The following is a 26,960-nucleotide window of genomic DNA, read 5'->3' as shown; positions in this document are numbered from 1 at the left end:
CTTGATTATTTAGATATTTCAATCGCAAAAAAATCTTCCGAGTTCTTAATAAATCTATAATTAAAATTGATAGTTTTGGAACACACTATACACCGTGTGTGTCTGAGAGATATCTTTCGAGGATGGTGTATGTCGAGGAACTTGCGTGGGAGGAAGGGCGGGTTGTAAAAGTGCTCGTAATCGTTCCGTCTGTATCTAACCGCACACGCGATCCATGGATTAAAATTAACAACCGCTCCGGCATATATTGATTGCACGCTCACCTTGACACCAAGCGGGAGGTTCGTTCCTCCAAGCCGACAACGATGGCCGCACGCGAAGGTTCCGGTGCAGAGAACCTCGGTAATGTCTCCCCCTCTCGACATTGAACCTGCCCTCGTAAATACCGAAATTAGATGTCGCCATCCATTGGAAAATAGGATTGTTGTTTCAACAGTTAACGCGACCTCGCAGTAATCTCTTTGAGATTAACTTATAAGCTAAAATCGAGTTTGAAATTTGAATTGCGGCAATTCTTCAGTAACTCCTCAATTAACTCCAACTTGTTTAATGTATGTTTCAAATTATCTTACACTACGAAATATGACGAAAGAAATTTACAAATATACTCAAAAAGATCTGAATTTTTATTTTTCTATTAAAATTATTTTTGAAGTAAAGTTTATCAAATAAGAAAGACTGATTTAACAAAGAATAGAAAATACATAAACACAATTTAAACACAAATTTAATAAATTAATTAAATAAATGTAATAATAAGATGTGTGTGTGTGTGTATGTATGTGTGTGCAAAAAAATTTAGATTGAGAATAAGTATTATATATATAAACGATAAAATAATATTGCTTTATACAATATTATGTATATTTTACGTATATTCCTATTTATACAAAAGACATTATAAAATCCTGTCAGTACGTATAAAATGTCGTTATAAATATGTAACGTCTGTACTATCTCTAAAATCCCTCGATCCTCCTTGACAGTTGCACTTAGGGGAGTAATATCATCATTTCACAAGAGCGACAAAATATCCCTCGGCCGTTCCCCTAGCATGATCGAGTCGATACAGACTCTTATCTCTGAGTATATGGACTATCGACGAATGTCCATTCCAGTCGAAATTGGAAATACTCATCGAATAAGGAGAAACCCACCGAACCGTAAGAAACAGAACCAGAACGACTTTCCTAGTTTCTCGCATGAATACTGACCAAATACTTTTCTATTTCAGGAATAACATGTCTGTGTTTTCGACGTTTGTTTTACATATAAAAATAGACATTTTTAATTTCCTAACTGCAGATTTAATTTCAATTTTGCTAAAATAAATACAGAACGCATCACATTTCTTTTACATCTACATTTCTCTGAAATGCATATACGCTCTAAGATTAGACTTACATCGCTTTCGAGACAAACAGCCTCTATCACATTGTTATATTTTTCCATATCTCAGATCTGAAATTGCGTGTGCGGTAGAAAGAATTTTCTCTGTTTCTCGCGGGCGCTTATCGCCCATATAATTTATAACGCATAACAGGAGGCATGAGAGGAAAAGTCGCCTCTCGCGACATAATTTATTCGCCGAACGTGTAGCGGCGCGCGGCGCGGCGGCGATCTCCAGAGCGTGTTCGACGTAAGCTCAAACGTAAAAACCGCCAGACGATCGGCTCCGACGTGTATATCGTAACGTATGTCTTACGCCAGACGACATTTAGATAGTCTCACGGCATATATTTTATTCAGCGAAGCACATTTTTGCGGCTGAACACGCTTCAGCCGTTCAGAGATGCAGGTCCTGCATGCACATACCGAAGTTCTTATGTCGGAAAAGCTTGCAAAAAGAATCCTTGCGGTATCACGAATGCGAGGAAATACTCGGTCAGTCCTCCTTTCACTTCCGCGAAATTATTTTCGTAATATTTCAAACGAAGACGCGAAAAACTATCGCTTGAATATTCACTTTTCGGCAAAAATGCAAATTCTCTTACCGCTATAAAATATACATTAGAGAGATAGACTTTTCTATACGATATGATTTATTCGCCTCTTTCTCTTTACATAAAATAACAAAATTGGATCCAGATAAACGGCAATCTTCGTTTATTTAAACGCTAAGCAAGCTTTCGCAACATTATTGAATTTCCATTCAACAACAGATTTTAATCTCACGTTTCTTGCACTTTTTAAATCCAAATCGCCCTCGGTTCCACACGTAGAAGAAATAGAGCAAATATTTATATAATAGAGCCGCTTGGAAATATTCTTTTCGATTCGCGATTTGTTCTTTGTAATGTAATAAACAAAATATTGCTAATATCGTTCTTAGAAAAACAGAATTAATAAGAATAATTAATAAAACCGTTATCACATTGTTCTAAATAAAAAGAATTTAATAAAAACCGTTCTCTCTCTCTCTTATTTTCTTCTCTTTCTGTTTGCCGATATATCCGCGCTGCACCTGTCAAACCTTCAACGCAGCAACGACGGCAAACAGCCGCAAGATGTACGTGACGGTCGTGACGTTTCCGTGTACCAAGTAACTGTGAGACGTGTGCGCGAAAAATCGTCAGCAAAATCGTCAGCGAAACTAGAGTTACTACGCCACTATATATCGTACATACCATTTACTGCCATTTACCACCATTCGCTTCTCGAAATTCGGCCGTACCCTCCTACGCTTCCGAGTCTTCCGACGAGCCATTGAGTTCGTTTCACGGGAGAATTTACGAGCAAGGAGCCATTGTTCCGGGTGCGACAACTTTCGGGAACGATATCCGATATAAGTCAGCCTAAAGCGCAATCTGAAAGATCCTATCCGGAAAATCCGGAAAATCCGGAAAAATTGCAGAAAGAGAGGCCACCTTTAAGAAATGGTCAAGTGTATTTCCTTCTTTGTGTTTCAGGACTTTACTTCCCGCAATCCAACCTCACTCTAAGGTTACCGTACTTAGCTCATAGCAAATTCGGTTGGACGCAGGTCACCGGGATATATGTAATCGACCTTAGGACCCTCCGGAATGACTCCAGCAGATCGCTAGATGTGGAGTATCAGATCCTCATGCCGCGGGATCCGTCTGTAGTTTACCTTGACCATAGGATAGTCAGACTAGCGAGTATTCCGAAAAATGGTAGGTACACTTTTATTTATTTATTATTTCCTAAGAAAATTTTATCTAACGTTGTAGAAAGATAATATGTATAATCTTAGCTAAAGTAGTTTTTTTATTTTTATGTTGTAAGGCGCTCTCGATATCGTTATTAAAGCGACGGAAAAGAATTTTGGCGAAGCGGTGCTGGAAATAAAAGTGCAACCAGTACCGGTGACGGGAAAAACAATCAATTGTGCAGATTTCGTGCAGGTAAATTGATGTGATAAATTTCTACTTTCTTCCGAATATTCGCGCGAGTGACCCATCTAACCCATTAATCATTGCAATAGTCAATGAACTTGTACCGAAAGCCATAAATAATAAAAACTGATTTTGATAATAAAAGAATTAAATAACAATCTATTTATTATATACAGTGAATAGAAAAACATCATAAATAGTCGTAGGCATTTGTTTCACTTGATCGCTTTGCGATACAAGAAGATAAACGACCATTAACGGGTTAAACTGGTTAAAGCGTCGAGATATATTTTATCGGAGGTGTTGGTCTACATTGTTGCTAGTGTTGTAGGACATGTGCTTCTGGAACACGTCGAGATACAAGATTTACGAGAATCAACCGGTCACCGTGATTGGCAGGTTTGCCCCGAAGATAAACAGTTACATGTGTTCCGAATTTGACGTCACCGGATATGAATTATTGAATGGCAAGTATCTTCAGTGACATCTCAATCCTTTCAGCTTCAATCCTTTCAAATCCAATCTCGTCTCGTATAATTCCAGACACATTCGATTACTTTATTTATATGAATAAAAATAATTTAAATTTTAAACATTAATTTATCCACAAATTCTCAATTTCTGATGTAGGTATCTAGCGTAAGGTAAAACTCATTCATGAGGAATTCAGAAACTTAATTCTCCTCGCGTTATAGAGATCTTTATCTTCTTTAGTTAAAGTGTTTTCGATAAATCGTATTGTCGCCCTAGCGATCTTCGTTGAACCGTCAGGTTCATATTTACGAGAGATAAATTCTCCATCAAGGGTCGAGCATTTTTCACTGACAAAGCCGGGAAAGCAACGAAACGGTGATTAATTGGAGTCATTCGACGTAAAATACGAATAAATCGTGCCACAACTGTTCGTGGCAGTGTGCAACGCTAAAGCTGCCGTCGGATCAGCGCAAAACTGTCGTCATTAAAACTCGCTGAAGACGTCGTTACTATTACAGTGACATAATAATACGTAACAACAGAAACCTGCGGCTCTGTTTGTGTGCGTCGAATCATATATCAAACCCCCGAATCTCTTCACCGACGGTTTAAATTTTATTTTTCGTCCGCTGAATACAATAGAAGTGGTTACCGGGAAAATGTTGCAAGCGCCATATTTCAAATGCAACTTTTTGGGAGAGAGAGTTTAATCAAACAATAGTGGAACATAAACATTAAATTTTTATATAAAACTGCGAAATAAATATATTTACACACGTGCACGCGCGTGCGTCAGTATTGCAATATTAATAATAACTTTGATATCCCAATATCCAAAATTATGATTGTAAAATATAAAAGTAACGCTTATGTATTAATTTGAATAGTAACATATTAAAATAATACATATACATATATTAGAACTTAGAACTTTTTGTTATCAAATATTATAACAATATCTTTTTATTAGATTCATATGTATCTGATAAATTTGGCGCTTGCACCATGAAACTTTCTTAGAACCTCTTCGATTATGTTAATTTATGTTAACGATATAGATGCTTTGCTACTGCAGAACACTTTTAAATAACGTACATGTTACTGCATTTGATATTGAATTTGATGCATGCCGTTATAGGAACAATAAGATAAGTTTTATTCTCGTCTTTTAGGAACAGACTATTTTCACATAGTCGACGGTGAATTATTTGCGAACGCATCCTTAGACCGAGATGTTATTGGACCTCCGGGAGGACCTGGACCTCACGTCAAGATCCAAGTGAGATGTGTCGTTTGGGAACAAAAAACCGGGATGCAATACGTGCAAACGGACGTCCTCACCATCGACATCCTGGATGAAGACGACAATCCTCCGACGGTGCAAGGCGAAACTTCCATCGCTATAACACTTCCGGACTTCTCCAAGGTAACTTTACAGTATCAAAGAGCGAAATCGAGCCAACGTTCTAAATTAGCGCTTGCCACGATTGTTCGAGTAGCTTTGGACCAATTAACTTCCTGGTATTAAGGAAGTCATAGATTTATCGTCAGCGGAGCATAAGGGCGCCGCTGATATATCGAAATCCCGCCCGGTCTATGTTCTAATTCTAATCTAATTATGAATTTGACAATATCCATTCTTTTTGTTATCTTTTATTAAAAGAAAATTTAAATTGTTATTGACTCAAATTTTAAATGGCGCCTTTATTTGTGAATAAACATATACAAAGTGTAAAAATTAAAAAGAGTAATATAAGATATTGTGCCTAAATTACATTTTTACAAGAATATCATAAAAAATAATAATAAAATATAAATAAAAATCGTCGAATAAGAATTTATCTTTTTGCGTGAATAACTTTAATTGCCCTTATCTTTTCTATTAACATGTTCAACACCCGCATTTTATTTGGCAAATTTCAGCGAATAAATCGCGTTTTTCAACCACAACATCATCACGTCGGAAAAGAGACTTAATCAAGCGCTCATTGTTCGCGTAATTACGGCGTTGTTTTCAACGCGACATGCATAATAAAAAGGAAACGCCAAGTGCGACGAATATTACAAAAGACATGCGAGAGTGATGAAGTATACCTACGACGAGAGAGGAATAGCTTCTGGGATTGATCTTGATTAAACCTCTCTCGGGATACCTCTCTCCAACGCGTCAAATCCTCTTTTTCCTTCTCCACTTTTCACAATCCTCGGTAAACATCTTTTTTTCCTTTCATTCAGCTGTTACTTTTTATTGTTTATTTCACTTCCATGAAGAAGCAATTGTTTCGTTCGAATACTGAAATATCTGAGGATTTTCTACGAACCTAGTTGGAGACTTTAATGAGCAAAGTTCGATCGATTAATCGAAATCTCGCGTTGTTTCGTTAAGTGCAGTGAAAATACTTAAAACAGTTACTGAGGCAATCTAACACTATTAAAGATTGAAAAAAATCGTCACGCTAAAAAATAGCTTTCTCCACTTTTCTAAATATTGTAAAAGTATAATAAAACCGAACATTTTCTTTATAATTATAGAATAAATAAATTATAACAAAAAATTATTGAAATAATAAAGATTATTTATATATAAAAATAATAGATGCAAATTATGTGGATATTAATAAAAAATTTACGCCGTTAAATCCATTATAATATGGTACGATACTTACATTTGTGACTTGAAGCATTATGAAAAAAAATATTTATGTTACAGTTACATTGTTCTAGATTCGTAAACGGGAACCTTATAAGCAATATTTACAGAACTGTTAAATTTATAATACCAAATTATACTCAATTTGAGTTATTTTAATTATCTGTACGTCGTTACTGCTCCTATTCAATATGTCGTTAATTTAACTAAAACAATGACTGCGTCCAGCAGAGGAAGCTGTTTTGCAACTGTTGTAAAATTTGTGAATTTGATTGGTGTATACTCTTAGCTTCGGTCAAAATTAAAAGCATACACCAATCAGATTCACAAATTTTACAACAGTTGCAATGGAGTTTTCTCTGCTGAACACAGCCAATGTTAATTTAAATAAATAATGGAGTTAAAAATAATAAATTTCGACACGCATGGTAGTTAAAAATAACAAAATGTTATTTAACTAAAGGTATTGGTTTAAATTTTATCCTTCAACTTCAATATTTAACAGTGAATATTTATGTTACAGAACTCTAGATTGGTAGACGAGAACCGTTTGGTCGTGAAGGATGCGGATACGGTGACCAGCAACCAGTACAGCGTTCACCTACTTGATGATACCTCCAATGCGTTGAACTTGATTTACAACATCCTGCCGATCGAGCATCACACGCGCCCGAATCAAGCGCCTTCCACCGCCATTTTTTCCAGTGAGTATCGTGCACCGTCCTCATTTCGCACTTTATTTTATATTTTATTCCATTTGATAAATGTATCGTCCTCTCGTAATCGGGAACTCGTTCCACGTGTTTTCCAGTGATCTACGCCAAGAAGACATTGCTGCCGAAATCGCCGTATCGCGTAGTTCTTCAGGTCACGGATGAGTCGCTTCTCGCGGGATACGGGGCGAATTCGGTGAGTCAATATCGATTCTATGTCGCTGACACTCGCAAGCTACTTGAAGCATTCGCTCCATTTGCAATGTGTCAAAGGACAGTAGTGGCCAAGTAACTTAAGAGCCGATTCCGAGCATGGTAGCATGTGGCAGAGTAAAAGCCTAGTTCCTTAACTTTCCTCAATGCACTTTAAAGGTCGGAACACTCCAAAGTACTCTGCCTCTATAATTTCTCTGATCTTACAGTTTGCAGGCTTAGAAGGATTTTTTATTTTACTTCTTCGCACGTATTCAAACAGTTTATAGTTTGAAGATAAGGAAATTAGATTCTTATTAATACTAACAAGATAAATCCTAGCTCAAACTTACAAAAAAGAATAATATTTGCAATTCAATAAAATGCAATTTGTTAAAAATTGACTGTTGCATCAGATAATCAAATCAGAGCTTTTCGTAATGCACTCGTCCATTCGTCGAAATGAACGAAGAGAACACGCGCAGCATGCCGCGCTGGGAATCTGTTGTTCGATTAAAAAAGTTCGCGTCGATAAATTTCGCAATATCGGCAGAGGTCCCCCGATATCTCACCGCCGTATGTCATTTTGCCAGTGAACGGCACTGGCAAAACTCGAGGCGGAAGTGCACCGTACTGATCTCATAACTCGCGGAGAGCCTGGTTTAATATAGGAGAAGACCAAGACACCCGTGATATCTCCGAGTTAGATCTATATGATTACTTCACGCGAAACGTGAAATTTTCATCCATGAAATTTTCATTATTTCCACTCATTTAGAGCAAATAAAAATCTCTCCGATAATCGGATAACGACTGCCGTACGTTTGGTTGCTACAGCGAGATAAAATTGTGCAATACTAGAAATTTATATATAAATTGAACAACTGTTAATCCTTAATCCTTTTCGAGACAAAGCTCTTTTTCAGATAAAAATACCTAATCGATCTCTTATTTGTTAATTTCGAAACTAAATTAATTCTGATACTCTCGCTTTCTCTCTCAAAGGTGCGTATTTATATTTTCATAAATGCAAGCCTCTTTAAATGCGAATTTCCTCTCATTTCTGTCGAGTCCACTCCCGATCGGCACGAAACGACATCGATCCAAGCTTGTATCAAGGAAGCCGCGAAAGATAAGGACTCATTAATGGCCATTAGTCGTGCGCCTTGCATCCGTAATCCTCGCCTCTCGCCATATAATCGGAGGCCATTAAACAATTAGGTAGTGAAATCTCGCCTTGTTAGAGGTTCCTTGGGTGCGGCATTGATTTCGCGGAGGTGGCTAATCGTGGATTAAATACCCGCGTCCGCCATCTGAAATTGATGTGTGGGTGTAAAGTCACTTATTGCCGAGCTTCGTTTTCGAATAATGCGATTGTCGTTAACGCGGCTCTCGCTGATGTTTTTCCTGACAAACGAATGAACGGACTTTTCGGAAATTTTTCCGTCCTCGGAAAAAGAACATTCGTTCGGTCGGAGATAATCTGACTGACCGCTCGATGTGATGAAATTCGCAAGGAAGCTTCGGGAATTGCGGCATAAAGCGCGAATAAATGCATTGTTCCGCGTACGTAGAATGCAAATATTTTGCTCATCGTTTTCATGAAAGGAATGTTTAATCATTCCCATTTAGCAGAATTTTTAGTCGATTTATACAGAGTACGTGACAATTAACAGCAAGCAAAAAGGGTCCTAAAAAATCTTGAATGAATTCAAGATTACATGTAATTGCATGTAAGATAGCATATACCAGAGATTTTTTTCCTAACATGATGAATTTAATTGCAAAACTATTTAATATACAAGTTAATCACGTTGAAAAATAAAATTTTATTTTTCAAATTTACCTCAAATATCTATGTAATGTTAAATATTAAGAGAGAGTTACATTCATTTTTTACTGCAAATCGACAGATTCATCAAAAAATCTTTTTTCGACTTGTCAATAATATAATTATTAAACATATCCTACTCTTGATATTTGCATCGTTGATGTTAAATTGCCACTCACACGGCAGTATCCCAGTGTCACACATGCGGAACATACGTCATCCTGAATATGTAATTGGAAAGAGAATAATGATTGTAGAACGGTATGTGAAAGCGATAATAATAATCGGATGGTATTCGTTCTAATTCGAGAGCCGCGCTCGTCGTGCACCTTTAATGGATACCCTATATCATCCGCGCTGCGCACGACTAGCTGTTTAAATTGAAACCACGCGAGAAAATAAATCTTGACGCCGATATCCAAGCGACCTCGGCGACCTGCTCTTGATATATGTCCCGTGACCCTTAAATCAGGCCGTGTCTGAAGTATCGCCGATCCTCCTGGGTAATCACGTCTTTCCTCGTGAAACGCGATACCCTAACGCTCTTGCAGTTGAACGCTGGTCTTTAGCCCACCTGGAAACGCAAATCCTTGCAAATCGCTCTCATTAAACACGCGTTGGAAGTTATTAAACTTTCTCCCTTCCTTATTTCTTCTTAAACGAATAATCAAAACTTGTTTCTTGACGTTATTAACATTAAAAATATAAATTAATATTAGACAGAATTTTTTGTAACAAACAAACTGCAATAAGGTTTTATTCGTAGTTCCTACGCGTCGCTTTAGAAAAGATTGGTATACGTGCGTTTAAGTACCATGAACACTCTTTCCGCTATAATCGTTCCATGGGTATCCCAAGAAATGGATGATAAATTCTAATAAGAGAGTCACGTAGCAGTCGCACCTGCGGTGGTCTTTAATATCGAGCTTTTGCGGTAAAATATCATTTGAGTTTCTTTCGAGATCCTTTCTAAACGTGGCGAATTTTCTTAATCTCTTTTAAGCCGGTTCTACAATACGTCGCAAACGTGGCAACTGCTAGTTGAAAAGTGTTATTTCCATGTTGCGCTTGTCAATTGCGGTTGTCAAAAGAGAGTTGGCGAACTTTTAACTTTTTTGGCGACATTAACTGGCAATCGGCAATCAGAAATAACACTTTTCAACTAGCAGTTGCCATCGTTTGCGACGTATTGTAGAACCGGCTTTAATGTAACAATACATCGCACGCCTTAGACGTGATAAAAAAGTCTTTTAGCTATTTTTAAAATAATTACAACTTATAATATTGTAAACGAAATAATTTAGTCAATATTTAAAAAAATAATTAATATAATATAATAAAAATTATTATATTAAAAATTATATAGAAATATACAAAATTACATTGATAGAAATAAAATGAGGAGCTTATTCAGAGCAATTCAAAGCAATAATATTTCTTCTCGTTATACTTTTTTGAGATCCTCTGGTGAGCAAGCTAATCCTTCTCGCATCATTAATCATTATGTAAGCTCTTATTACAAGAAAAGCTTCCAAGTATAAGAGTATTTTTACATTATTAAACATTTAAAAAATCAATACTTGTATAATAGCATCATAAAAAGTCGCTTGATAAAAAATGAGATAATAAATAAGTCAAATTTAATTAGAAACGTAATAATTAGATATTAATAAAAAATAAAAGTAATTATAATACAAAATAATATAATAATATATAAGTATTTAATTTTTTTTTTCTTAAAATCTTATTTGGATTGGCTCGACAATAATTCTTATTTTCTTTTATTTAGGTGAACATCAGCATAACTTTCTCGGGGCCGGTACATCAAGCTTTAACAACCGTAACACCGTCAACTGTCGCAACGTTCTCGTATCCGTCGAATGTGAAGATAGCCCGGATTTCGCCCAGATATCTACGCGTGGCGCAACCCACCACGAAGCCACATCCTTCGATAACTTTCGTCCTGAACGGTTCGGGCGCCTTCAACGTCACCCAACGGGACGGCATCATTTATGTGTCCAATGAAACTAAGCTACGATCCGAGCCCAACAACACCGTTCAGTAAGTCTGTCCGTGATGTCCTATATAAATGACTCGATGTCATGCGAGAAGGAACTATTTTCAGTAGTCAGATAGCCATTTCTGTATAGGAAGAACAAAATGCTATTAGCATCCCGCAGATGTTCCTCACCTATAGAACTTAAATGAAATTACAATATTTTCTGTCGGTCGATTTCCTATATTTAAAAATGTTACAGTACTTATATATTGAAATGTGCCCTATCCTTCGAAACGAATTAAATATCCAGATACCTGATCAGGCACGAGTATGACCTAAATCTAAACAACTGTTTTCCGCACTATATACATAAATAGTTGTATTACATTTGTATTGGTGTCGAGCATCGCCAATTTTATCTTAACTAAAGATACTTATATCGTTTAAGTATTTTTACTAAAAGAAGATCAATAAGATTTAAAAAAAACTTTGATACTTTATATTATATTTTTATCGCCTTAATTAGGAATGTATTTGTTCTCAAAGTTTTGAAATTGATTTAATTAAACACTATGAAAATTATAAGCGCGAAAAATAATTAAACTAATGGCGTCTTGAGAAGATTTGCGTCTCGATCACGCCGGGTCGATGAATAACGACATTTTGCCCGTCCAGAGCGAAGCTTCTTGTCACGTGAGCATAATACGGTATATCGATTTGTTCACCAGACTGAAATTAAGATGGATCGGAGTAAATGGTACTGCTACGACCAAGACGTTGCGAGTGAATCTGGTTGACGTACTACAATCGAAGATCGTCACGTGCGGGCAATCGGCTCAAGAGGAAATGCACTTGTGTGCGAACGCGGAAACACGCGAGAAATGCGAAAAGTCCTGCGGAATTGGCAGCGGAGTTCTTAGGTGTGTATCATCTATTCTTCCTCAGACTGCATATAAGTCTCTTTGAGCAACCATAATCCTTTTGTATGGTAAATACCACAAGAATCCTTGGGAATTTCATTTAAAAGATCCAATATCTCTTTAATAACGATTAAAGTAATTTTCTTTTATAAACATAATAATCAATGTTAAAGAGATCGAATTGTGATTATATATGAGACGAGATAATAATTAGTATCTATCATCTATAGATTCTATAATGTTAATTATTACTAGGATTATAATTAATTTTAATTGTCTGCTATTTTGCCGTGTAGATAATTATTGGCAGAACTTTCGTCAAGTTATACCGTTTCTTATTTTATGCGACAGGAACGTTTCCTTTAATTTCCAAGTGGTGTAAATCTACTAGAGTTTAACAGCAGAAGCGCATTCCACAAAGTGCTTGCGTTCCACAAATGTTGCATATCTTACTTTATAATTACATCGCTGGAAAATGGCGCATAATCCCACTTGCTTCTATGTGTATCAAGAATTTTCAATTTACTAAATCTTTCATTGTATACCTTTTTTTACTTATTTTATTTTACTTTTATTTTATGATAAGTCTAACAAGAGGTCTATATTGTTTGAGGAAAAATGCGAAAGCATATTTAGATAAAATTAATAAGTTTTCAAATAATAAATATAGAAGCCATTGTTTGAAAAATACTATTGACCGATAGCGACTCTTTATCTCTATATACAAAGCAAATCCATATCGAACCTCCACTATCATTGTGTCTCGGAATTGACGGTGATTTTCTACAATGAAATAAATGAGAAGACTGGGTCATTACTTTCGTTCTTTTTCCCGGAAGAACATCACATCGCCACGAGGCACAATTTCATCGTAACGATTTCGGATGATAGCGCGTCCAGGTTTATGGCTCCTCCATTAGGTTCCACTTGACTTGCTTTCTGTATTCCTCTTGACGATTATCGTTTTCTGATATGATAAGGTAAAAGATGTTAATACGACGGATTATTTTTTCTATTCCTTTCTTTCCTTTTGCTTTGTCAGAATAAAATAACGATTATTATCGTTTTCGCATTTAAGTTTGTTTCCTGCATTAAAAAATGCCAATTTAATATTATATTGGAACAAACATCGCTTATTATTAGAATTCTAAAAGAAGTTTGTTTAAAAAATGTCTATTATTATTTAATTCATTACTGTAAATTTTTTTTAATTTATATTTTATATCCTTCTTTCCCTAATTAATTTTTATTACCAAATTAAATTCACATATTTTATTTTTCTAAATAAAAATTTAAAAAAGTATAATATAAATTAAATTTATTTTAGTCGGATCGATTTAAGATTAAATTTATAATAAAATAATGTATGACTAAGAATATTATTTCTTTACCGTTTAATATAATATAATCCGTATAATGGAAGCTACTCCTAGTAATTCTGAAAAAAAAAATAGCTTGTAACACTTTATATGAACCTCTTTCCGTATCTCGTGAATAATCATAAGAAGGCATTAATAATGAATTTATGCGTAGCAAGGGCAGTTTCAACCGTCGATGCGTATGGAGGAGCAACAACGCTACTCAAATGTCGGAATATTATTCCACTTGTTCTCCGAATCTGTTGTACTGTCCGGACAACGAATGCGACGAACTGGAGCGCAACGTTCCACATATATGTCCGCAAGACTGCACCGTCGAATGTGAGTCGCATGTGTTGTTTCGTCGATCAGATTAGTGTAGTAAAATCGGCCGTGTTAAAAAAATGTCACAACACCATCGCATGGGGGTTCATCGTATTGTGAAAAATAAATGATCAAATAGCAAATTATTTACGACAATTAAAGCGCTTTTATAAAAAAATAAAGAGAAAATAGTTTTCTTAAAGAACCTAAAATTCAGAATCTCTAAAGTTCCAAGTGATTTTAAAACGATACTATAGGTTCTAGATGAGATACATGTAGAAAAGATGTTAGCATATAGAGCCGTGTTTTAGATTTTCGACCTTGACATAGACACTTTTGGGTCCTTTCGTTCAAAAATCTTTCATTTAAAAGGATTTCGTAATGTCGTAGTATAGTATTTCATCGAAAGGGCTTTAAGGGTTTAAAAGAAGGATTACTATACTTTTCTCCGAGAAGCACTCGATCGATCTAAGAGTGGTTGTATTCGCGTTTTTAGCTGACGTTTTTCTCGCTCACATGAACAACGACGGCCGCGGCATAAAGAGCGGCCTGAATACTTGCATCTGCAACGATGTAATGCAATGCACCTGCGGAGTGGACTCCTTTTTGCAAGGAAATGACGTGCCTGGAACGACAAGGGAGGAACGACTGGGCACCGGAAAATTACGTGATCGAGGAAACGAGGTTGTCGTGTTGGGCGCGCGAAAAGGTCGGTTATCGCATCTTTGTTCCCATTTTCTTTTTCATAGAAATTATTTGTGCCAGGCAATATTAAATCACAGAGAAGCTTAAGTGTAACTGTTGCGTAAATATTTATAAAAGCTTTGAGTGTGTGTGTGTGTGTGTGTGTGTGTATTGAAATTTAAAACTAATATTTCAAACAAATCAACCAATCATATCAAATATTCCACTTTCAACGTTTTTGGTTGAAAAAAAATTACATGATCTTTCCTCTTAATATTGCATCAAATTTTACATCAAACGGCCTATTTTTCACTTTATCAAGCAGCGCTAACCTTTGTCCTTTACGCTTTTGCAGCGTCCAGCGGACCGTGCGGCCCCACATGCATGATGGGTGTCATCGGAGCTAGTCTGTTTGTGTTGATCGTGATTGTGGGGTCATTCGTGATGTGGAGATATAGGTAAGACGTCAGAACAGTTAATTATACAAGATAACACTATAAAATCAGATAAAATTATTTCCAATGCGACTTTGTATACATTATAAAAAGTTGTATACATATAAGTCTTCTTCACAGAAACACATAATTTTTCTCTTGCAAGAGAAAGAGAAGTACATTCTCTTTCTCTTGCACGAAAAAATATAAATAAATTTATTATATACATATTATTCTTATATAAATTGATATAAATTTATATATTTAATCTAACGATAAATAAGATAAGTCTAATTAGACTTATATAATATATATATATTAGATTTATTTTATTTATTGTTAGATTGAAATTAAAATAGCGGTGGAAGAGAAATATTAAAACTTGCTTGGAAAATCTAATATCGTTACGATGGATTGTAAGATGGTAGAACGTGACAATATCTTATTAGAAGTCTTTTGGTCCGCATGGATCTTAAAAGGATTTAGTGAATCGCTTCTGGACCAGTGGCTTGTGCAGAGCTTATCGGTTCGAATCTTATGTTTACAAGGAATTAAGGGCTCTGTGAAGCTTGTAGTAACCGGGATTTGGACATGGTTTATTTAATCTCAAGCTTTCCGGGATTATACAAAAAGACGCAGATGTAAAACGAAAATGTATAATTGTGGAGATTAATGCATATTTATTAATACCGAAGTATAAAATTTATTCCTAGATATTATTTAAAACGTTATTCCTAGAAGTAATGCGCAGATAGCACGAATTGATCATTCATAAAAGTTTGATTGTTATATGCAAAGTAAGTTCGTCGCTCAACGTCAATTCCGTTTAAAAATCTGTAATTTATCTCTCTTTATATTATATATGTATATATAACCAGATATATTTTTGAATTTTATAACTTTCTGGCACATATCAAAGAATTCATTGCAAGAATACAAATCGAGAGAATTTTTCACGAGAGGAAAGAATATATTTGTTTAACTTGCCCAGAAGTAAAGTCGAACTCGAAAGTTTCTGGCAAAGAGCGGAATTGGGAAAGTTTCAATGATATGCACGTTGCGATAGCACGTTTCCTCTTTACGTTCACAGCTTGCAATTGGTTACCTTCACTTTTATTCTTTTAGTGAATTTTTAGGTATATTTTAATTGGTTATTTTATATCGCGTTTTTATCATTTTTTTGTATGACAATTTTAAACTAAAACTGGATGTGTCTGAAAATTTAGCATTCAACTTTTGCCAAATAAATTTCTATTACATTAGCGAGAGATATTGTGGACGCTGGCATACCTTGTATATGCAATTTAAACTCACAAGCCTGTGCGAGCTATCTATAAACTTTCGAATTTGGGTCAATGTCTACTAGAATTTCTCTCTCATCAGAGTGACCACAATGGGTTAACTTCCGCTAAGTTGCATTAATACACTCTTAAAATGATTCGATCAAAACAAAAGAAAAAAGATTAAACATGGCCGGTATTCATAGTCGGATCTTATATATAAGATTGTCGGCTACGGAGTATCTAAAGATGAATTTAAGACAATCTTATATATAAGATCTCGCTATGAATACCGGCCATATTTTATCTTGTGATCAAATATTTATTGCAATAATTTCTTTTTATTCTTTTACTTTTTATTAAGAAAAAAACCTCAATTTTACATTTAATTATACAACGTAATCTCATTATAATTAATAATTACTATCGTAGAGAAGGCTAAAGTAATTTACACTGCCATAATTGATAATGGGTACGGTAAGCTCAACTCCAATTATCCCATTTCACTCCACAAACCAAAATAGCTTCATGAGCCAACATAGCTCGTCTTCCGCATCGCGATGCTCTGCGTTCCAGGATGGCGGTGAAGGGCGCTCGACGGGAATGCAAACACAGGGTGGACGATGCGGCAAATGGTATTGGTATTTTGCCGTCCGACTACATCGATCGCGGCGATGGTCTCTTGATCGGTTTGGACACGTTCACGGCGGCGAATCGTCATCTATTGTTACCGAAGACATCCCCGGTAAGAAATCTTTTACCTCGGTCAGAATATCTACTGATATCATCCACTAGAAATGGAAAAATTTAGCATAAGAATTAGATAAACCTGAAAATTATAGGGCTTACCTCATTCTTGGGGTGAAAAATCTTGAATTAAAATTTGTATAATTTTATTGGAAGATTTCCGTGTCATAAAATCTCTATTTCTTGTCGTAAAAAGTACTTATGATTAGGAAAAAAAAATTAAATTGTTTCTTTATTTATTACAAAAGCACGATAATCGGTAGAAGATACATACTTTACGTTTGTAACAGTGAATATTGAGTTTTGATCTTTTCAATATATTACTCTCGAATAGACATTATCTAAGATACAGAGTGTGCAAAGTTGCAGAAACTTTCTCATTACTTTAACGTCGGTGTTATCTAGCGGCGGCAGACTTTCCAGCAAAAAATGCAAGATAAAATGGGCGTTCTTTAACAGTTCTCGAATAATAATATTCAATTATTCTGTAAGCCACTTCATATCCAGATTATCGCGCCACGTCTGAGCTAGTGAATTAATATTGCAATTCGCAGAGAGGTTTCCAAACATAGTTCAATGAACATTTATCACTAAAAAAGAAATTATAATTTCTTCACAATCATGCACATTTGTTGCGCTTGAAATAAAAGAAAGAAAATGCCAAGAATGAGACAAACACATATGAATTCAATGCTCTTCTCTTTTTCATTTCTTTTATTAATTTTTTCTAGTCACATATATATAATAAAATTTAATAAAACCACCAACGCTCAATATTGTTGCGAATAAAGTGATCATAGCTTCACATCTACCAAGAAGTTTTGCGTGAAAGAAACTTTTAACACAGGGGGAAATAAATTTCTCACTTTTATTTATTTTTTAAATAAATTTCCTTCACGTGAAGAAAAATCGTAAAAATCGCCATCTTTGCACAGCTGTGTCAGTACTTAACTGCGCAACACGATCTGCAGAGACTTTCTCCGTGTAGTCGCCTCCTGCACGTGATATGTCGTACGTGCGTGCTCGCGTGTTGACGCGCATCCGCGTAAATCCCGCAAGCAGCGTGCTAAAGCGCATAAGCTCCCTCAGCTTTCCGCACGGAGAAGCGCGAGACTTCAAGAGGGTTGATTCTCGGAATCTAAACGCGCCTCGGAAACTCGGTCAAGCTTTCGGTTATAGGTCTTCAAGTTCAGGATATTTGTTTAGCAGTGTCGTTGCTCGCGCTCGATCGTCCATCTCTTAGAAGCGCGTTAAATCGCGGAAGACGCATTTCCGCAAAATAAATGCGCGTATTCTTAGGAGAATTGCTCTTGGATGCCCCGCATTCTCTTGGAAGGATACGGCGCTCCAGCTGACTACTAATGAGGGAATAAGAAATTGAGATTGCTTCAATTTAAGATTTAATCTAAAATTTTGAACACCTTCAAAGATTCTTCGTAAAAAGTCTTGAATATTTTTCATGAGAATGTGATACTTTGCGAATTTTATACACATTATATCAGGGATTACGCGGAAAAAGAGACTTATCAGCATTTTATTATTTTTTAGAAATAAAAGTCCGGCGGTTTCTCATCTTGTCGTTTTTCGCATCGTTGTTTTCTATATCTCGAGCAATCGCGTATTTCACCGCGCGCTTCTCACGTTACGATCGTGAATATCGCTCTTGGCCCGTAGAGACTTGTAATTTACTTTGAAAATACGCAAAGGAATCTCTCTTATCTAACGTCTGCGCTCACCCCCCCCCCCCTGATTACGGAAACTTTTTAGCACTCGTATATTTGCCCTCAAAATTACACCGAAATTAAAGTTCGACTTGGCATCTCTCCCGCATTTCGGAACAATTCCTAAAGTTGTTTGGCGTAATTAACAACGCTTGAGAATATATATGAGGGTCGACAAAATTTTTTTACAGAGGACTGTCAAGGATCTTCTTGAAACACAAAGTATCTTACTTTATGCAGATTTCTCTTATTTCGTAAGAAGGTCTAGTTAATAAAAAGAACCTTTCAACTGAAAATCCCTTCTTTTACCCTTTAAAGTGGAATGCGAATATACTTCGTTGCATCTCCTTCAAATACCACAAAAGCTCGGAATATGCAAACATATCTCGTAAAATAATAAAATCCAACAAAATATAAAATTTAATATATAATATACATCTTATACGCATTTAATCTACTATTTTCTTTGGACAATATTCAAATTTCAAGTTAATGAAATAATATTTATTACATACCTAAACTTTTTTCTGTTCTTTTTAAATAAAATAAAAAAACAAAGAGGGATGCACTTTCGGTTGTTTGGAGTATCCACAATCAAATGAAAGAATACGATAAAAATATCGATAAAATAAGACAAGTAAAGCCGCGAACTGTCGTTGGAAAAAATTCACGATATTTCTATTCTTCGCGAGGCGTGTTCCTGAAGCGACACTAGCGAGATAAAGTCACTTTTATTCAATAAAGTCGAAACGAAGTCGGATCGACTCTAACATGGCATGTGCGGCTCAGTGAACAGTAGGTTTACGAAGGTAAACCCTTTCGTGATGTACACGCGAATTCATCGAAAGGATTTTTACGTCATGCAAATTTCATTCTTCATCATCAAACTTTTGAATGGAGTGATTTTATAACAAAATTTCTTTGATCGGGGCGTAAATTAATCTGCTTTAATTAACAATTAATTTCCTCAAAATAGATTCTACGCAAGTTTGTTTGCTAAATTACTTATGCGCAGCAAGGTCTGTTTAGCTTCTTGTTTACCGTATAAAACGTGACGTACTCAATAACCTTGCTTGAAAGTTGTGAAATTGAAAAGGTCGAAACTCTATGCTAAAGCCATGTCATTTTTCAAGCAAAAATACGGTCTCTATGAATTTTTGTCACTTCAATAAAAAATAGATACCAATCTTTCGAAGAAAATTCTTCGGAGATGTCGAAAATAACACGGTAATATCATTTTGAATATCACGGAGTCAGCACGTTACAAAATTTATACATCGAGAAGCATTCCGTTCCGAAAAAGTTCTATCATACTGCCGGGAGAAAAGATTCCTGAGATCGCGATTCTTTGCAAAATAAAGCGGAATGTAAAAAAATATCCAATTTGTTATTCCTTCTAAATACAATCTCTGTTAATGACTTATATTACAATTTAATGATTAAAAACTAATCTCTGTAACTAATGGATACGAATTATGTCTAATCCAAGATCTTGTAGCGAAATTCTCAGTGGATAATATGCTAATTATAATATGCTAATACTAATTCAAGGTGACTATTAATTCGTAGAGGGGTATTTCTCATTAGCTACGTGATCCTATTATCATTCTTGAACCGTCGTTTAATTGAGTATCCGTTCGCGTCCTTTGCGAAGCGACTTGCGCGAAGTAATGCCGTACAGATATTGTCTGACACGAACCTGGAAACATGTTCCACCGAGGCGTAACACTGGATTAGAGGTAGTAGAGCTCTTATCGTAACAAGCTCGAAAGGATTTATTAATCGTGCAAGCGTTCTCCATCTTCGTGTTCAGGATTTCTCGAATTGTTCTACACGCGTTGCAGAGAAAGCAAACAAAAATTAAAATAAAAGTGAATTTAGAACAACAATTTAGAAACGACCAAAACCCATGGTCGAAAAAGCCTTGACGATTAATCTGACCAAAACCAATGGTCGAATTGTCACGACATTAGCCAAACGTTGTCGAATATAAAAATAGAGTCTTTCTCGTAAAATAAAAGTGATTACAATAAGATAACAAACTAACATCACGACATTAGATGTAAATATAGGTCAAACGAATAAGTGTCTAAAGATATAACGTCAAAATGTTAGCCTATCAACGACTGAAAGTTTCTCTATATGACTTCAAGAAAAGAAATTAAGATCGTTATCCGTTAATCCGAGTGAACTTGTGGTAAAATATGAAATTGATCATGAACATATCTAACTTCCGAATTTTCGCGTGGAATTTCAGCCGGATCCGAAGTGGGAATTTCCACGATCGCTCCTGAAAATCGAACAGGTGCTGGGCGAGGGTGAATTCGGGCGCGTCTTGCGCGCTAAAGCTATGAACATCGGTGGAATTCCCGGTCCCACGATCGTCGCGGTAAAGACCCTGAAGGAGGACGCGTGTGCTTCTGAACTGGCAGATCTACTGTCTGAATACCAGTTGTTGAAGGAAGCGCAGCATCCGAACGTGATTCGGCTGCTAGGCGCTTGCACGACAACGGGCGCGCCCGTCTATCTCATCATCGAATTCGCCGAATTCGGCTCCTTACGGTAAGTGCGCGCCGTGATATATCCGACCGTCGCTGTCCTGACGCTATTTATGACCTTTCCGTTTCACGAGCTTCTGGTCTTATCGATAAAAGTCCTGCTACGCCCGCTGGAAGCGGAATGACGCGATTCGTGCGTCATGCCTGTCGAAATTATAGCTTTAACTTACACGCAGATAACTCTATCTTTCTTCAGATGCTGAATAACACCCATTTTTCAAGATTAAATTAGAGAAATCTTGTATTTATGTTTATTTTGTTATTTCTTATATTTGCAAATTTTTTCTATTTTAGCAATATGAGAATAAATGTGATTATAATTTACATAAATGTATTATAAATATATATGTTGTAACAGATAATATTTTGAAAGATCTAGCAAAGGACTTAAACTAATGTATTATTCCAGAAAGTTAAAGGGAAATTTTTCTCTTTTGTTAAGCGTATAAAGACGAACAAATAGCCGAATAGCGCACGGATATTACTGCTTGGTATTCATAGTATTTTCATTGTCTCGTTATAGTCGAGAGATAGCATCAAAAGTCGAACAGTTTTATCTTCTATTTATGCCAACAATGCCCCATATACACGTCTAAATGAACGACGTTGCAACGAACGCGGCGGACTTACAAACGCGGAAATAACTCTGGGGGAATTTATCGCGATGCGGAATTCCGCCGCATGGAATTCCACCACTGCCAGGGGGGGACAACAACCTTTTAAACCAGTTGCTCTCGGTAATTAAATTTTTCCGCGGACGTGATGCACATGCCGGGAGATCCATCCCCTGTCCATCGCAATCCAAGTTTCTCAGGAACGGACGGATTATTGACCACCAATTTCCCGGACAATGCGGCTTATAGGATAAATTTACACGAAATTTCAGTAACTATCTGAGGCGCAGCCGGCACTTGGAGTCGGAGTGTAGAATACCCGCACCGACGTCTCTGCTTTCCACTTCGCCGATCAACGCCAGTGAGGAATCGCAATGCAGCGATAATGCATTGAACTATACGATAACGCCGCGCGATATTCTCTCGTTCGCCTGGCAAATAAGCAAAGGGATGGCATATCTGGCCGATATTAAGGTATAATACCATTTCCAAATATCTATTAAATTATCTGGAATTTTCTTTTTTTTTTCTAAATTACACTGAACTTATTGTTTTTACGAAATATTTAAACTAAGAATGTCTAAGACATATAATAGAGTTAACTGAAAATTGATAATAGAATCCTATCAGTATTTAAATTGACTTTTCTTAGAACTTAGTTAATGAAATTTAAGGGCATTCGATTGCATTTCTCTCTCCAATTCTCTCGAAGGCAATGCCAAAGTCGTGAAATGTCTCAAGTCGACTCTCGGTCAAGTCATTAGCAATTAATCAAAGTTTCCTCCGCATTGCAGTTGGTGCATCGGGATCTCGCAGCGAGGAATGTTTTGCTCGCAGCCGGGAAGGTTTGCAAGATCTCGGACTTTGGTCTAACTCGTGATGTATATGAAGACGATGCGTATTTGAAGCGAAGCAAGGGACGAGGTGAGATCGTCCACTAATTAATTTTCTACTCCGGACTCGCAATTTGCAGACTTTGTGTTATATTCTCTCATCATTGAAATATAACGTAGTAAATCATAACAACATATCTTAAATAACTATTTAGATCAGTGTTCCTTCAATAATACGAATGCAACCTACACAAAAATATCATATAAATCTTATAAATTATAATCTTATCGCAATGATAAATTTAAGCTATTAGACAAAAAGCGTAATTCAGCATTGAAAAGTGCAATATTGCGAGGTGCAGACAATATTTTAGCAAGCTTAATACTAACGATCCTAATTCAACCACGACGGAGTAATCCGGGTCGTAATTCTCTCGACGGATTCACGGGAAAAACACCTTTAATGACTCGCGCGAGCCCGACTGTTACTTCGCGTTATCCAAGGTTTTACGGTTTGTGCCCGCAGTGCCCGTAAAATGGATGGCGCCGGAATCCCTGGCTGACCATGTGTATACCAGCAAATCGGACGTTTGGAGCTTCGGCGTGCTCTTGTGGGAGTTAGTCACGTTAGGAGCCTCCCCGTATCCTGGAGTGGACGTACATAATCTCTACAATCTGCTGAAGGCGGGCTACCGCATGGAGAAGCCGTCTAATTGCTCGCAACAGTTGTAAGTGCTTAACAATCGTTTCATCCTCTAGTGATTTAGAGCGCTTTAACTTTCATTAATCTTAAGAATCATCAATCTTAAACCCACTTTAGAAATTTAGTTCTACCTATTAAATAATATTTCTTATAATTGTCTTTTACAGAAAAATTACTTTTGCTGATCGCTTTCAACATAACGACTACTATTTCTCTTTCATAGTTGTCTTTGTATATGAAAATTATTCTTTATTATTATCTTCTTTCTCGCTCTTCTTCTTCTCCTTCTTACATTCTTCCTCATTATCTTTTTAGAAAATTGCAATTTACGTTCTTTAAAACTTAGCTTTTTCCGAGTTCTAATTGAAAGTTAACTTAGCTGACTAACCAACGCTGATAAAATCAAAGGACCTAGGACTGTGTGTAACTGTTACTTATGCGATATTCATAATTACGAGGGACTCGTACGTAATTATCACAGGGAGTTCGTGATTATAGTAGCGTGACTTCATATCACATGTGAAACATTCATCTTCTCTGAAGATTAGATCGTTGTACTGCGAAGTCAACCTTAATACATATGCCGTGTGACTACAAATTACTGAATTAATAACATAGTGATAAACATGTGATATGAAGTAATGGTAATAAAGAGAAATGACCGAACCTTCGAACGTGACGTGCACGTGGTCTTTTCAATTAAACTATTGCCAAAGCTATGCCCTTGGAAAAGCGTTGGAAAAGTGCCAGTACTTAAAATAAAGTAGGTTAACTATTTCAGCTCGTCGTAAAGCTCGTCGTAAAAGTACATTCTCTCTATCGCACAAACGGAAGACGAAAGTCATTTCCTATCTTTTACAGCTTCTGAGAAAACATCTTCATTCGATTGTAGATAGAACGAGTGATATATTATTTTATATTTTTTCAGATACAGGTTGATGGTGTCCTGTTGGCATCAAGAGCCCGGCATGCGACCGTCGTTCAAGGAACTAACCAGCCACTGGGAGCGTATGCTGGAGGATGGTGTCGAGTATCTCGATCTTAATCCACGAACCGTCCATAATCAAGCCTACTTTGCGTCTCTGCCAATTTTGGGCACCGCGAGTGGTAAGTAAAATTAATCGATTCGAAATATTGTTATCCTTATTAATATTTATAATACTCCAAAGAGATAAAAAATTTCTGGATTTTGGCAGTTCCAAATTATTTTCAAATGTCACTGATTTGGATCTCATGACTCAATCATCATGAACAGTCGTTTAACCCGAGAAAGGGCGCTTGGGATGATTTTTACTCTCCAGTATCGAAAAAATGAAACTTACGTCATAATAATTTTAATATGCTTTTTTCGTTTTTTAAATATTCTTTTATTTCTCCCTACTTTTTTCAGAAAATATTGAGTAAATCTATATACATATTATTCTCAAATACTAATAAATTATAGAATAATTAAAATTATGTAATTAATAACAATGACTTTAAATTAGAGTGTAAAAATTACCCCAGGTGACCATTTATGCAAAAAGAAATCAGGCACCCGTTTCTGGGTTAACTATTTCAAATAATACGCGATTTCGAATTATCTTAAAGTTCTCGTCAACTCTTTTGCAGGTTCTAGCAACGACCAGATTGACAACGGGACTGCCAACGGGACTTTAAGGACAGACACTGTCAACTACCTCGGCCGGATATCTTCTGAGCCCGTCACCAAGTGCGACAAGGTGGACAAATTGCAGGCGCTCTGGCAGCCGTCCATAGCGTCCTTCCCCGAGGAATCCATAAAGTCGCCCTACGTGAACGAGCAATCCGCGAGCTTGAATGCCAATCATTACGAAAGCCCGATAAAGCTGAGAAATACCAGCGTGGCCAGCAACAGCGAGAACGACCTGAGAACACCTCCCAACGAACGTCCTCAGTCCTACATCGATATGCAGGGAAAGAAATCGACGGAGACGGAGGATCTCTTGGTGTTTGGGAGCATGGACGACGACGACAAGAACGACAATAACGTGACGAATTGATCGACGTAATCTCACGTTGGACGTTTGACAAATGAGAGAAATTCAAAATAGAAAACGTCAGTTTTCTGAGTCTCAACGAGCTTTCGTTGTCTCGAGGCGGATATACGATGAAAAGAAAGTAAAGGTAACTAATTGAGGGAGCAATTGTTGATCACAAATTATGCGAGAAAGAGAGGAATATTTATTTAACAAGGAAGTGTGAAAGAGAATTGTGTGCGAGTAATTGGAAACGAATGATTCGCGATAGGATGAGAAGGAATTGCGCAAAATGACGATGACACGATGATGTGCTGGATGAATGAAAATCTGCATTTGTAAAAGCAAATATTAACTCCGTGGAGTTGAATAAGTCGCGATTTAAATTATATCGCAGAAAGAATTCCTGAAAGAATTCTTGATCGAACGAAACGCTCTGTAGGAAGTTAGAGATAAACTATATCGCGCAAAACGGCTGCTATACCAAGTATAAATTAATAATTAATTTGCCGTGTTTTTATGTACTTAAAGTCGGCTGTATGTTGATCGCCATTGGTAAGACCGCTTTTAATACTATTGAATAATAGTTACGCATTACAATCATTCGTGCGATTTCTCAAAAAGATCATCGTACTTTCAGCATTTAAAAATCTTCCGTACGTCACAGCATGCAACTGTGACGAGGTTTGAGGATAGTTGCTCATTGAGAATGTCGAGCTTTCCAAACTGAGGGTCATAAGTTGTTTCCTATAACTGTCGTTAGCAATCTCTGTTAAAAGTACAAGCTTCAATGGAGTGCAATAAGTGAGACAACATTTTTCACAGTTAATTTTAAAATTTTCACCCGAAGCGTAATTTACGAGCGATATTAACTGTTTAAACTTGAGAAGTTGCACATTTGGTCTTCCATCAAATCTTTTTTGATAGATAGATCCGTGGTTGTGAAGTTGTACGGCACCGTATTCAACTCGAAACTTTAATCGTCACGCTTCCTTTCGAGACGAGATACTTTCTATTGTCGCACTAGCTTTTGTGCCTTTCGCGTGTCCGACACAACGAAGCAGCAGATCGCACGCAGATCGAGGTGATAACGACCGAGGCGTAAGAGTAGTATTTTTTACGAGACGCGTGTGTGGGCTCCGGTTAGCGCGACGTCATATCCGAAGAAGACTGTGTTTCGCCGTACCTCACTGGGAACGGAATCGTCCCTTTTGTATTTATGTATAAGATGCAACATTCCACCCACCGATTTAGCCTAGTTACTTATCGTACAGATTTTATATATCACGACTGCGTATGATTTCGACTACTACACGTTTACGGGCTACGCGTTCGATGTTTTTCCTGTTTCCTTTTTAAACTCTCCGGGGCGTTAACGACAAGGATGTGGAGCACGCGTGTTACAAGCCGGTTAATATTGTGCCATATTATTTTCTTGTAACTGATATATCACAAAAACATATAAAAGATGCTTCAAAATGGAGTATTCCATTATATTACTCTTACCTGATTCCCAATGCGCTTGTCCTCCTGTCGCAATGGTGATCTTCTTGAAGTTGGAGAAGAAAAAAT

The 26,960-nt window shown here is 36.6% G+C and overlaps 1 protein-coding gene across 1 annotated transcript in view; it reads left to right on the top strand.

Annotated features, from left to right (window-relative positions):
- Window positions 1–26,871, top strand: part of Ret (Ret oncogene) — a 56,236-nt gene extending 29,365 nt beyond the window's left edge. Inside the window, exons 3-20 of the mRNA XM_071720716.1 lie at window positions 2,910–3,134; window positions 3,247–3,365; window positions 3,688–3,823; window positions 5,003–5,256; window positions 7,004–7,184; window positions 7,292–7,389; window positions 11,006–11,277; window positions 11,944–12,135; window positions 13,669–13,835; window positions 14,314–14,526; window positions 14,857–14,959; window positions 16,792–16,960; window positions 20,941–21,245; window positions 22,128–22,329; window positions 22,650–22,779; window positions 23,215–23,416; window positions 24,320–24,498; window positions 25,003–26,871. Of these exons, the coding sequence (XP_071576817.1) occupies window positions 2,910–3,134; window positions 3,247–3,365; window positions 3,688–3,823; window positions 5,003–5,256; window positions 7,004–7,184; window positions 7,292–7,389; window positions 11,006–11,277; window positions 11,944–12,135; window positions 13,669–13,835; window positions 14,314–14,526; window positions 14,857–14,959; window positions 16,792–16,960; window positions 20,941–21,245; window positions 22,128–22,329; window positions 22,650–22,779; window positions 23,215–23,416; window positions 24,320–24,498; window positions 25,003–25,412 (3,557 nt within the window). The 3' untranslated portion in view covers window positions 25,413–26,871. The remainder of the gene's footprint in view (window positions 1–2,909; window positions 3,135–3,246; window positions 3,366–3,687; window positions 3,824–5,002; window positions 5,257–7,003; window positions 7,185–7,291; window positions 7,390–11,005; window positions 11,278–11,943; window positions 12,136–13,668; window positions 13,836–14,313; window positions 14,527–14,856; window positions 14,960–16,791; window positions 16,961–20,940; window positions 21,246–22,127; window positions 22,330–22,649; window positions 22,780–23,214; window positions 23,417–24,319; window positions 24,499–25,002) is intronic.
- Window positions 26,872–26,960: the final 89 nt, after the last annotated feature.

Source organism: Temnothorax nylanderi, unplaced genomic scaffold (assembly GCF_030848795.1).
Source record: "Temnothorax nylanderi isolate EJ_2023f unplaced genomic scaffold, tnyl_v1.0 TNYL_tig0365_pilon, whole genome shotgun sequence".
Classification (NCBI taxonomy): domain Eukaryota; kingdom Metazoa; phylum Arthropoda; class Insecta; order Hymenoptera; family Formicidae; genus Temnothorax; species Temnothorax nylanderi.
This window is presented reverse-complemented; position numbering and strand designations above follow the sequence as displayed.